The following is a 13,737-nucleotide window of genomic DNA, read 5'->3' on the forward strand; positions in this document are numbered from 1 at the left end:
TTTTCCTCACTGTGGGAGTTTGCATTGAGACCAGCTCTTCTGCAATGCCTCTGCACTAAACAAGGCAGAAGTATGCTAAAACATCAACATTAGAGTGAATTACTGCCTTATTCCAAGAACTTCTGAGTTACAAGACCTCTTTCTTTGGGACCTACTTTGTATTCTCTTGTGTGTTATCCTTACTGGCATTGAACTCCCTGTGCTTATTGAAACTGAGGAAGAGTAAAGGTGATGTACGTATCCAGAGATAGGGATCTATGCATCCTTTTCTGGAAGCAGTGCATTCTCTATATTATTTAGTTTAAGTAAGATTGGTTGCAGTTGATCAGTTTGGAAGTCTTACCTTGGTACAACAGGGAGGATTACTAGTTTATCATGTTTGTTCCAAAAGCTGTAGAAACGGGTGGTAGGTTATATTGTCCAGGTGTTCCCTGTAAGGAGAAAAGGAACTCGGAGTGTAAATGCACCCAGCTACAGTAAAATGGAGTATTGGCAAGTGTCTTCTGATTATAGCAAGGTTGATTTGAAGTCAGCTGATCTCTTATTAAAAAAAAAAAAATTAGAAATGCCTATCTCCTGAAAATATGAAGAGTTCCTTTATATGACCTTCTGGTTCCTTCTCTAGCTGTTGTAACGGATTCTGAAGGTGTTAGCTTTCTCAGATTGACAAAGAATATAAGCCAGCTGATGTGGAATACAGTTCCTTCTGTCTCATGGAAAGTTCTGCCTTTCCAAGTAACAGATAGGGATTGTCTAGAGTGACCTTAGGCTCCTGTCCGGATTAGGTTCTTATGTGGGAATCCTTTGTTTAACAAATAACTAAAAAAAAAAAGAGGTTCATATTCTTGAGGTTATATTCACGATCTACACTGGATACAGCTGATAAGATCTCAAGATCTGTTTTCCCTGTGGTTTTGTTGTGGAGATTCTCTGCTTATAAAGCTCTTTTGCAGACAGAGTATCTTCAGCTAACATCTGCATCACTGCTTCACTTGTCTTTGTAATTTACAGACAAGCTATTGTGTTCATTTTAAATATTCAGCAGTAACCTGTTGTCACCAGGCATCTCTTATGATTACTTGAGACCTCTTTCTCCAAGACCAGCCTTACATGCAAGAGCAGACGTTTCAGTCACTTCTGCATTCTTACATTGACTTCAGTTCAAGCTCGGATACAATGAACATCATGCCAGAAAGTGAGAAGAGTCTGACTCTTGTCATCTCACCAGCTTCAACCCAATAAGCAACAGTTTGAAGGGGCAATCAGGATTTACCTTTCATATCCTTTCTTTCAGTGCTTGCTTCAGCAACCTTCCATTCTTCAAGGCTGAATAACTCTAGGTGACAGAGAACTAGAGCTCCTGGACAGTGATTGCATCACTATTTACTTAATTTTCTCCTTGTAGCATCTTGTCTGTATTTTTTCAGGAACTGTTCTCGTGACTGTTTTCATTGTATAGCAGGAGCCTGGAAACTCTTAAGAGGTGTTTTCTAATGGGAGAGAATAAAGATTCATTTGGATTTAAAATTCAGTCTGTAGTTGCTCAAACTTTGGGTAGAACGCAGTTGTTCTTACTTTGGTAAGAATGTCATGTTACTTAAAAGCCAAGGGTTCAATATTTTAAAATGTTTGAAGGCTGTATCACGAATTTAAAAACAATTAACAACATAGTCTTTGTCATACTAAATGTATTCAAAGTTCAGTACATGTTTCTCTCTGCATACAGCTTCAGCTTTTCTTAAGAAAACAAACAAAACCACAAAGAACCCCACTCTCAAACAGAGATTGTCTTTGTAGATGCTAGATGATTTTTGGATTTGTTTTAATAAGAGATCACTTAATATTTTTAAATCGGCTATTTCTACCTCAGTATTAATTCAAAATTGCTGCTGTTTTTAATAGTGGTTAAGGATATTTTATAGGAGATAAGGTATTCTAGATATTTTCTAATCTGTATATGGATCTTTATAATAAATGGAAAAAGAATAAGGGACACCAGAAGTAAAGAATCCTAAACCTTAAGTCGTGTAAACCTTCAGATTTTGTTGTGTTTAGTCTTTGCTTTGTAGGCAACCAGAGAAGGAGTATGCACATCAGAAATAAGTGGAAGGAAGATATTTCTGAGGAGGCATGAGAAATACATTTGGCACATGAGTGATGGTGTTGCCTTGGGTCCTTGAGACAGTAAGGAGATGAGGAGGGTAAAAAGTGTGGAAATGAGAATACAGAAGAAATGAGTGACAGAAAAGAGATGTTCACTTATTAAGATTTCTTATTAAGAAATTGTGAAATAAACTTTATTGCAGTGTGTAGTAGTGTGTTAAGAAACCCGATGAACGTTTTCAAATGCTCATCCTGACCTGACTGGAACATCCCAGTGCTCTGTCAAATGGCCTGCGGCAGAGCCGCGGCCAGGTCCCTCGGCCAGGGTAGCCGGTGCCCTCACTGCTGCCGTCTGGTGGAAGAAGTAGAACCTTCTGTGCCAGGGCCTCCTGCCTTGCTTTCTAGTGAATTCCTTCTTGCAAGCAAGGGGAAAGAGAAAGATGCCTGTCTACACTATGGAGACAGATGTTATGCTTCTCCTTGCTCAACATGGAGGGAAGCTTCTACCATATCAATTCTATGTACTAGTATGCTTTTTATCTTGGTAAAGAACTTGATCATTGCTGTGAAGAGACTTAAGAAAAAAGACATTAGAAAGGAGAAACTCCAGACTCAATCTTTACAAAGTCATTCAAATAAAAATCTGGTCTTTTTCCCTTTGTCCTTTCTTGCCAAAAATATCTTGGATTTAACTGAAGAACTAAATGTTATCCTTGGAAGTTGAGATAAAATGGTTTGAAAGGTTTTCAAAAGATTGTGGCAGAATATGTATTTAAAAAAAAAAGGAAAAATTGGAGTATAAGCAGAGATGGTTTTTTAAATGTCTGTAACTAGTTAGTAATTGGGTTTTAGGTGAAAATGAGGAAACTGACCATGTCACCTGTAATGTAAGGAGAACATTCTCTTGCTACCCATGTGTTTACTAAACATATGCAATAAAATAACCTAATCAAAGTCAGTACTGCTTCAAGGTAGTAGCTTAACTGCTTGAAAACAGCCAGCCAGAATAATCATACTCCTCTAGAATGAAATGCTGTTTATGCAGGTGCAAGGAAACATTACTTTTTTTGGTACCAATTTTGAAATGAAGAATTCCAGAACTCAGCAGTGAACAGATGGCTTTGTTTTGTTACTCAGAGCAGAGCTAATACCCAAAGATACACAGATATGACACTTGGTTTAAAACCACATATTTATACTTAGGGTCAAAGGTAAAAGATAAGGAGTAGTATGAGTGTGTTCATATAAAAAAGTACAGATACAGTTATTAATTGTTCTTTTTTTCCTATCTAGACAAAGTCCTGAGGGCCTCTTCCTTGTGTTTCTTTCTACCTGTTCTCTTGTTACAAAGATCTCTGTAGTCCTCTATTTCCTTTCTTGATCACTTCTCTGAATAAATTCCATGCGCAATTGTTGCATTTATACCTAATGGCTCCTATTTGTCCTCCAGAATACATAACCAAGCAATTTCTTTCCATTTTAGCCACCAGTGTAAGTGTACTGGTATGGCTCTAATGGGTTTGGATAACTCATCTCTTATTTGCAGTTGAAGTGTTCAAGAAAATTCAGCTATCACATTTCTTTTTAGCAGTTGGAAGTCCCCTTTAGAAACTTTAAAGTGTCAGATTTGCTAGATCTTGAACAATCCACAGTTTAATTTTTTACTTCAGGAAAATAGGAATTTGGTATGTTATATCACTTTTTAACAAGCTGTACTTCAGTTAGATGATACTGTAATATATCTTTATCATAAATAATATATTTTATTTATGTGTCTGGTCTAAAGACTATAGAAAATAATGACTGAGGAAACTGAAATAAAGACTGTAGTGGCCAGTCTGTAGTTTTCTAAGACTGGAATTTATTTAATGCAAGCTGTAGAAAGCAACCTGTACTGACTCCCAAGCTCCTGTGAGCAAGGAATAGTGATGTATTTGGAATGCTCTTCAATTCAAATACTGATTGAATTAGAAAAGCATTATAACGTGACTGCCTGTCCTTTGGCTGTTTTTTTTCCAAAAAATAAAAAGTAGTCTAGACTTTTTTGTGCTGCTTCTACAGTCCAAAAAGCTTCATCTGTTCAACTCAGTTCTCTATCCAAAGCTGTTGTGGCATTGTGTTTCCCCTAGGAGATGTTTAAAGACTTTATTTCAACATAGCTGAAGAACTTAATTTGTGAAGAATTTGTTGGTGGAAATTTGTTTCACGACATTTATGGATTTCCTTTAGTAACACAACAGAGGGAGACAGCAGCACCCAGGAATAAAACTACGTCCTTTTGAATTATGGTTATTTCTTTATTAATGTTAATTTTGAATTTCAATTATGTAATTACCATGATTTGTATGAGTGCTCTATTAATAACATGAGTTCTGCTCTCTAACAATTCTGCTGAAAATAAAGAATTTCTCGGTGTGATGGCCTTTCAAATGGTAATGTGATTTGTCTCTTGCTCTAAGGTTTGGTGAAGGAAGCCCGAGAACCGCACTTTGAGTTAACTTGCCAACTTCTTCATCTTATTGAAATTGTGTACATTTTAGAGGAATCAAGTTACTCAGATTAATAATAAGTGTAATACCAAACCATTTTTTTCTAAAAAATTTTCTGTAAAAAGATAAGATTTTTTTCCTTTACTTTCAGGCACCTGTTTTATGACAAACATTTGTAGAATTCTCCTGTATTTTATAAAGGTTTTAGTAAATTGGAAGAAATTGACTTTCCTTTCTACTGTGGGAATGTGAAAGTTAGGTCTCTGGCTGTAGGACTAGGAGAGAATGTTGAAATGTGAATTGATTTTTAGCGTGAATCAGTAAACTAATGAACTTTCTATCTTTAACAGTAAAGCCTTGCCAGAGTCTAAAGGCTAGATGTGTATATCTGCTGATCTATAGACAGAACTAAACCCAGACACATCAGCTGTTTGAGTCCTTTCTCTTTCTGTGGTGCATACATGCCTGTGTGAAAGTTTATATGGGACAGAGCTATGATTACAGACAGTTACAGAGTAGGGCTGCAAGTGAGAAAAGACTTATTGCATGGGAATTCCCTTGCTTTTCTTGTGTGCTGTCATCAGATGGGAAGAAGAGTAGCTTTACGCTGCTCTGGAAAAGGATTACATCGTGGCAGTCAAGAGTGCTGACACAGACTTGGAATCATTTCATCTGAGCATGCACAATATGGAAAAATAGTCTTAACGAGAGTCATTTGAAGTTAAGACAAACTATTTTAAGTAATAAAGCTATAATGTGTTTGCCTTCTTTCTTGTCATTATTTGATAGATATTTTTGTACATGTAATTTAATCATAATTTAAAGTTAAAACTCTGAGTTAAATTTTCCTGAATCACAGTAAAAGATAGTTATTTGCAATTGTCATGAATTTTATAGGTTTCTAATGTTTTGCATAAACCTATACTATGATAGTGGCAAAAGCAAGAAAAAAACTGTGCTTAACCAAAGGTAAAATCCCATTGAATTTTACATTTTTAAAAAAAGTTCTATTAAATGGTTTGGATGTTAGGAGTTCTGAATTTTTGGCTGGTGGCATTTCTCACAAGTTTCTAATATTAGATAGACAACTGGAATTTTTGGTGGAAAACCTGTCTTCAGTGGTTTAGTATTTCAAGAATTTAAGAGAAAATTTTAATCATCAACTTTTTCACATTCGAACGTGAAAAAATTGAGCTTGTGTTTTCCTGAACTGTTAGCTTTATGTCAAAAATTATTGCCTCATGTAATTAATTAACTGATTAAATGTGAGTTAGCATTTAGGGTCTGAAAGACAATGTGTTTCTGTCTTCGTTAAGGCTGGATAGAAAGTGGAGAAAATACATAGTTGTATCTGCCAATAACCAGGTTTCACAAGCAGCGCAGGACGTAACAGCTTTTTGCCACTGAAGAGGGGGATGTCTCGCTACTGTTTGTGCTGCCCGTCCCTTTTGCTGGGTCTGGCGTTCGTAAGATTCTTGTGCAAGCCAATTAATTTCACTAACACAGAAGAAAACTCAGAAAGCTACTTTCTGTTGTTAACTTTCTGCTATGGTAGTTAGTTAAATTGGCTTACAGCAGATTCTGAGTGCTGGTGCTGTGTCCGGGGAAGGTTTTGGGAGTATAAGGGCTTGAATGGAAAGGTAGGGAAGTCCATTTTTTGTGATGGTGAATGTTTAAGTTAGTTCTTGAGGAACTGTAACCTTAAATTTCTTTCTTATATTTTGTCTAATAATCGATTTGATTTTGATTGCTGTTTGAAGTAATTTGACTTCTAGGTGATGTTTGCTTTCTGAAATACTCCAATTGATAGCAGAGCCTTTAAATATGACATTAACAGTGGTGGTTTAATATCTTTGTTTTGATTCTTTCTTTTTTGTTTTGGTGTCTTTCTGTGGGCAAAGATTCTATAGCTGTATCCATGCCTGTTTAAATACTATGCATAGGCAAAGTCCTGTTAAAGTCAGTAATATTTCTGAACTCAGCTCTTTCATCTGTAAAGACTTAAGTATATATCCTTTCTGAAATTTCATTCCAAGAACTCTGATTTCTTTACTGCTTATGTATTGTGATGTTAGAATCTTAATGTGCTTTTGTGAAGAGATTATTAAATTGAGTACTCAAACTATTATACAAAAAATGTGGTTTTCACTTCCAGTATTATCAATTTGCTTGTAGGCAGAAGCCAGACTTGCAGCCAAACGGGCAGCTCGAGCAGAAGCAAGAGATATACGTATGAGAGAGCTGGAGCGACAGCAAAAAGAGGTAATGTAAATCATCAGGGATTATTGCAAACCTTTACTAAAACTCTTAATGTATTTTATTTCAGTACTTGCATCAGATCTTGTCTTTCAGTGAAATTCAGCTGCATGCTAGTATTTTCAGCATCAAGCAACTGTTAGCTTCTTTCTCTCCCCCCATACCTTCCTCTTTCCCCTTAGGTTATATATCTAAAAGGATAACTTGCTTTGTATCTACCTGTGGATAGCACCTAACAAAATATTAATCTGAACGTTCATATTTGAATCTCCTTAATAGTTACGCTCATATTGTGGGGGAAAAAAAATCTGCTGTACAAAATAGGCTATTAGCACTCTTACTTTCAAATGAAAAAGAAAACATTTTTAATGTAATTTTTAAATTCTAGCTTTACAGGCAAAATCAGATGCTTGGATGTTTTACCTTTAACAAATGCAATAAATTCAATGCTAGCAATCCAAATCGGACAAAGATTAATCTAAATGTTTATCTTTAGATATTTAAAGGGCTGAGGCTTTCTTATTACTACTTATTTGATTTTTAAATGAGCAGAAGAGAGAGCATAATGACAATGTCCAGAACTCAGGCTTGCATAAATAATTTTGCATAGAGAGGAACAGTTTTCAACTTCTAATGTGCAGTTTAATATTGTCTGGATTTGAATTACTAGATTTGTGGCTGAGTCAGCTGGTGACTTTCATGCTTTTATAAGAACAATTACTTAACACGTGTGGCAGTTTCTTTGCTTGTTGTTGCTGTGCAAAAGGTCCATGTAAATATAGATAACTGGCAGCACAGCATAAATAATAAACATGACCATACCCAAAATGTACACTGCCTAATGTATACAATAAACAACTATGAAAAAGTAGAGAGAATTATTTTGCTCTATTTTTAATGTATTTATAATATACTTAGTAACTAGACAATTTGGATATGTGACTTTGGATATGCAGTTTTCAGTCAATTTCTTCCCGTATGGATTATACTAAAAGTATTCACAATAAATACCTATTGTCAGGATCTTTATTTTAAAAATGTTAATAGAATTGGGATAACACTTACACATATGGTTGTGTGTTGCTCCACACATTTCTCCTAAAAAAAAAAAGTTTGCATTTCTTGAGCAAAACCACCTAGGAACTAGATTTTCAGCAGTCTGGTTATTTCATGGTTATTGCATTTGATTCAGGTTTTGATATAACATGCAAAAGAGTGAGAATTTAGTATTTATCATGATTACATTAAAATCCATGTAAATGCTGATATTCAAGGGGTTTTTTGCTGTGGTAATAACAAGTACAATTTACAAAACATGTTTTTGCCTCAATTTTACATGGTTTTTGTTATTCCATACTTTCAATCTGCTGTAGGTATCTGATATTATACTGAAGATTACATGGCAATTAACTTAGGTTTTTCCAAGTTTTTCATTTAGGAATCCAGTCTTGTGTGGTGACTAATCTACATTCTAAATGGTTGGTTTGTTTTTGTTTTTATATTCTGTAGTTTTCTCACCATTCATATGATAGAAAATGGGCTCATATCCAGAAATGGATGGTAGGCTAAAACCACCTGTTGTGCATGTTTTTGCCACTCAGAGAACTAACATAGGATTTGGAGGAAGTAATTTACTAATGGTTTGCTGTGTGTCATTTCAAAGTGTTTTATTACTGAAAGCAATTACATATAAAGTATATGTGGATGTGGATATGGAGGGCACTTTATGGCAGCGAAAGACAAACTATGAGATGAGATGCTTTTCTTGAAATGTTTTTTGTTTCCGCCATGTGCTTGCTTAAAGTCATGAATCTATATAAAAAGAAATTATGTTAGTTTCAATCTAGGTAAACATCTTTTCAATAGTAAATGTTTTTATTTCAGTTAACTTCTGGGTTTGGGGGTTTTTACATTTTTTTTTTTAGACTTGCATTTATTTCTTTCCTCTGAGTAACGTGGCAAATGCTAGACACTGATGATTAAGTCACTTCTATGACTTACAAAAATTAATTGTAAAAGATTGGGGGGGGGGGAACACCCAAACCCAAAAAAACCACCCCATGTATCACTTGCATCCTTTTACCCCTTGCCCCTCGTTTTCAATTAATAATGATAAAATATTTGACTGTTCATTTATTTAGAATAAATGCACCAAGTAGGAAGGAGTAGAGATAGTTGAGTTACAATCTGAGAAAGCTGCTGTTAAATTTACACTATTTTTAGTGCAGAGTTTCTTTAGAGTTCCTTTCATAAACTTTATGTGCCTCTTAAAAAGGCACATGGGAGATGTGAGTTTCTTGTTATGTTTTTAGGGAAGCGTTCACTGTGTGAATGTTTTGAATCAAAAATATTTAAGTAATACATGATGAGACTAACCATAATTTCAAATAGGTAAAACTACCATGACAGTTAGTCAGCACTTGTGTTGAGAAATCCTAGAACTGTCATTAGCATTTTATTTGCAAAAGTTGTGCTGACTTCATATTGTCTCTTTGCCTAGCTGACATTTGTGTGTATATTAGTTCTCATGTCACTTTCAAAGAACAACATAGGCTTCTGTTATCTCTTGGTGGAATGCACATTTGAATGTTTTTTGCTGGAGAGCCAGGGTTTCCAAACTGTGGAACACAGATTGCATTTGTGAGCTGCTCAGTTGAATGCCACCTTCTTTTTACACTCATGAGGCATTTCTGCTGCAGGAGGTTTCTGAACAGATGTGCACTCCTTTCCTGGATCACGAGACGTAACCTCTGTCTTAAATAAAGGGCATATTTCAAACTTCAATTCTTAGAAATCAAGCTTGATAGCTACCAGCAGCAGTCATCTGTTTGCAATATGTACTGTAGTACGTACTTTATCCTTTGACCTGAATATGCTGAACGTTTAACACTGGCTTTCTATTTTCTGATTGTATGTCAGGAAGACACTTGTTACCCTAAGTAAATTACCTACAGAAATGTAGGTTATTGTAGCAGAAGCTGAAGTTTTGCATTACAGGAGCATATTATTAGCTGGGGTATTATACCAGCAATTAAGAGGAATCTTACATAAATAGCAAACTGTCTGCTTGCAGGCTGCAAATATTAACAGGTATTTGTCCATTTAGACTATAGGCACAAAGTATATTTAAAATTGGCAGCGATCTGACTAAATGTGTTGAAAAGTTATGTAGTATAAATGTTCATTTTAAACCTCAAAAGTAGACACTATGGAGAGGAAGACTAAATGTCATTATGAAATGAACCTCTTTTTTTTTTTTTCTTTTCCCCTCTTTGGGAAATTATTTTCATGCAGAGCATTAACTAGGCCTCTTGAATAGTCACAAAACAACATCAAATGAGTTAATGTATCCAGTGATAATGCAGAAAAAAAACACATGACCATAAGCAGTATGAAAGCCGGCTTTAGACTTTAGATATCCACCTATGATCTGGAGGCTGAGCTTTTAACTCTAAAGATAACTGACTTACAATCTTTAGAATAGTTCGACATACTGAAAACTGTAGCAAGTGAGTCATTTAAGGAAGGATTCCTAGTTTTAGAGCCCTGTTGTGGTCTTCAAATGGGATAGTTTAAAATGAAGCTTATTCTTAATATGCTTACCTACTTTAACTAAAAATTTGAGAAGCTTATGGCATGTGAAGCTTTTTAATGTTTAATTTTAAATTAGTTGTGTATTTGTCCTACTTCTCATATATTCCTTTTTGTGAGCCAAAATGAACATTCTCTGATCTTTCAAGAAAACGAAACATACTAAGGTGCATTAGCTAGTTGTCCTCCCCCAAATTTTTTAAGTTGGGTTTATTATTTTCACTGTTGTTGTAGAGCAGAACTACTGATAGAACTTACAATTGATCAGTTTGCTTAAGAAGCTTTGTTCCTGTAATAGAGGAGAAAATGTGAAATATGTATGAAGAAACTGAGAATGATCATCTCTATTAGGGCTAAAATAACCTTGTAAAACGTTCACAATCTGATTGTAGTAATTGTATAGTAAAATACTTACTAATATACTTGTAATTTTGTAAAGCTTTTGATTTTTTAATTTTCACTTTAATTTCTTAATTTAAAAAAAAGTCTTGTACTTTTTTCTGTATTAATACAGTAGTCAGAAGAAAGATTGACTACTGAACACTAATTATTAATTATACTAACCCCCCTTATTTACATCCCCTAAGGTAGTGTGTTGGCATACTTACCCAAATCAGATGAAATCACAGTTCTTCTTACTTGAATGAGTTCACTTGCCACGATGGATTATTCAAAATAATACATAGCATTAAAAGTGCTAATAGCATGTTGCTCACCTTTGCTTGCTTTTACTTTGTCATCATATTTTTTTTTTTTCTGAGAAATAACTCTGCATTTCTTCTTTCTCAGGAAGATTCAGAGAGGGCCAGGTATTCTCACCGGTCCAGTCGACATTCATATTTGGTTTGTGTTCAAACTGTATATTTTTCCTTTTCCATCATGGCCTTTAAAAAAAACAGTTTGGGTTTTGATTTCATTTTCTTAGGAAGCAGATGATGCTCTAAGTCTTCCAAGTATTAGCAGTTTTAGAGTCAGTATTTTAAGTCACATAAAATACCAGATGAACTTCAACATTATATTTCCATCAATGTTAACAAGATAGTTTATTTTTATATATTTTTTGTATTTAAAAATTGTCACATTTTAATTCTTTGACTATGTTTTTACTATAAATACCTCGTGCTTTTTTCTTTTTCTACATATATTTATTTACAGTATATTTTTGTTGCTGAAAATAATTGAGTAGGTATTTGGAAATATATGTAGTTCAACAATCAATTATGTGGAATAACAAATTTTTAATGACAAGTTTTAAGTATCATCTTTCAGTGTTATTCCAGTCTAATATGGTGTATTTTTTTAAAAAGCTGAGTAATTGTACTTACTTAGGCTTCAGATATTGCCAATTAGTAAGAATTAATTTGCTTGTCTTGAAATGGTAGAGTATTAAGATTGCTACATAAGTTGTCAGTTGTCTTATGATTACTACTAGTCTAATGGGGGGAGGAATCTTTCCCATTTTCCCTATCTGTCTCAGAAATTCTGCAAACAGGCAAATTTTATTAAATAAAGTAAATACTACTGCTGACTTAGTCATCCTGAATCAATGCCACTTACTGAAGATGAGTAATATTGCTTTGTAACTTGGGCTTTCATTCCAAACTGATGCTGGTAATCATCTGCTCACTGTTGTGTCTTTTCTTGCACTTTAAGTATTACTGTATTTCTATAATATTTGTGGAAGAAAAAGTAGTAGTACCTTAGCATATAATTTGAAGAAGAGTTTGGTATGATGCAGGGTTTTATTTCTTTGAGAATGTGGGGATATATTATTTGTTAGTGGCAAAGACTTACCTGGATGATGCAAGGTGTCCCAAAGACTGCTAATAGAAGTATTAAATGTATTGTATAGGCTCTCCTACATCCTCTTTAGGTCATATGCAGTGCTAAAGAATGGTTGTTTGTAAACATTCTCCTGTTTTTAGTAGATCTGCCTAGAAATCTGCTTGTCATTGATCTGGATATATAGGCCAGGAAAGGGACAAATTAATAAAGTAAAAGGATTGGGTTTGTTTATTTTAGAAGGTGGAATAAGCTGTTTCTTTGTGTGACTTAAAAAAAAAGTGATTCTCACTTACTAAGAGAGTAATTAAATGTATCTTTGATTAACTGAATTTCGTGTAACACCTTGAAAGTTCTGGTGTTTCTTCAATTTATCACACAGACATTTTCTGTAAAATAATCATTTAAATCAGGTAATGTTGACTACTTTGCAAACAGTAAATGGTTTACAGAAAAATCAAGTAAAATATGCTATGTGGCAACACTTATAAACTTGTGAGCTGGTACAGGTTTGCTCAGATCTGCTCTTGCCTTGGTTAACATACGAAATATGCTAAGGCGGAGATTAAGTAATTTACCCTTGACTAGGGCTTGAACTCAGCATATAACTGAGCTCACTTTTGGGGGGATTACCCAGAATTTCTTTGACTGCCTTGGTTATTTTGTGCTTTTCAGTGAAGATAAACAGTTATCACTAGAGTTTTTTAAAATTATTTTATATTGATATATTTTTACAATTTCATTCTTAAGAGTTCTTTGGATGTCAGTGGGTCTCACAGGAGCAGAGCAAGTACCTCCAGAAGGAGAGATCTTGTGGTGTGTAGCCTGGAATGAGCATGCTTTGATGTGTTCACATTATAATGTTTTCTGTGCCTACTTACCAAAGCAGTAGTTTGGCGAAAGCAAGCTTCTTTATAGAAGAGGGTATTAGTTGGACTGCTGCAATGATTGATGTAATTGAACACTTTGTGACAGCAAGTTTGAAGGCTCAAAGGAAGTGTTAAGTGTTCTGTCTTGAAGATAACTTCAAGTTTGAAGGGAACTAGTCCCTCCAGTCTCTCTCTTCTAATATCCCCAAAAGAGAAGTAAAAGTGGCAAAGGTTATGCATCAAACTTGATAGGTACAAAGATGTTGCTAAAAGTTTATGCAGGAAACCTTTTTTATCAATTATGTTGCGATGTTAGTCCTCCAGTCAAGGCTGGAATACAAACAGAAATTTTACTTTTTCAGAAATGGGTATTTCCATATATTTTGTTGTATTCCTAGTTTAGGTATTCCTTAAATATTTGTTAGTAGACAATTAAGCTGTTAATAGTTAAGTAAAGGTATAAGTTAAGTGTTGTGTTGGCAATCGTTATCTGAGTGATCTGTCTGCATTCTTTGATAGCAAGGTTGCTTATCGGTAGGTAATAATTAAGGATAAGAATTGTTTTAAAAATAAATGGTTAAATTGGTTAAAACTGATATGGTGTTCTATGGGTCCTCTATGGTAATACTTTTAGCAACACAAAAAGG

At 34.5% G+C, this 13,737-nt stretch overlaps 1 protein-coding gene across 1 annotated transcript in view; it reads left to right on the forward strand.

Annotated features, from left to right (window-relative positions):
- LRRFIP2 (LRR binding FLII interacting protein 2) overlaps nucleotides 1–13,737 on the forward strand; it is a 57,038-nt gene that overhangs the window by 12,326 nt on the left and 30,975 nt on the right. Inside the window, exons 3-6 of the mRNA XM_059819061.1 lie at nucleotides 6,768–6,854; nucleotides 8,358–8,408; nucleotides 11,229–11,282; nucleotides 11,365–11,409. Coding sequence (XP_059675044.1) covers nucleotides 6,768–6,854; nucleotides 8,358–8,408; nucleotides 11,229–11,282; nucleotides 11,365–11,409 — 237 coding nt within the window. The remainder of the gene's footprint in view (nucleotides 1–6,767; nucleotides 6,855–8,357; nucleotides 8,409–11,228; nucleotides 11,283–11,364; nucleotides 11,410–13,737) is intronic.

Source organism: Gavia stellata, chromosome 6 (genome assembly GCF_030936135.1).
Source record: "Gavia stellata isolate bGavSte3 chromosome 6, bGavSte3.hap2, whole genome shotgun sequence".
Classification (NCBI taxonomy): Eukaryota; Metazoa; Chordata; class Aves; order Gaviiformes; family Gaviidae; genus Gavia; species Gavia stellata.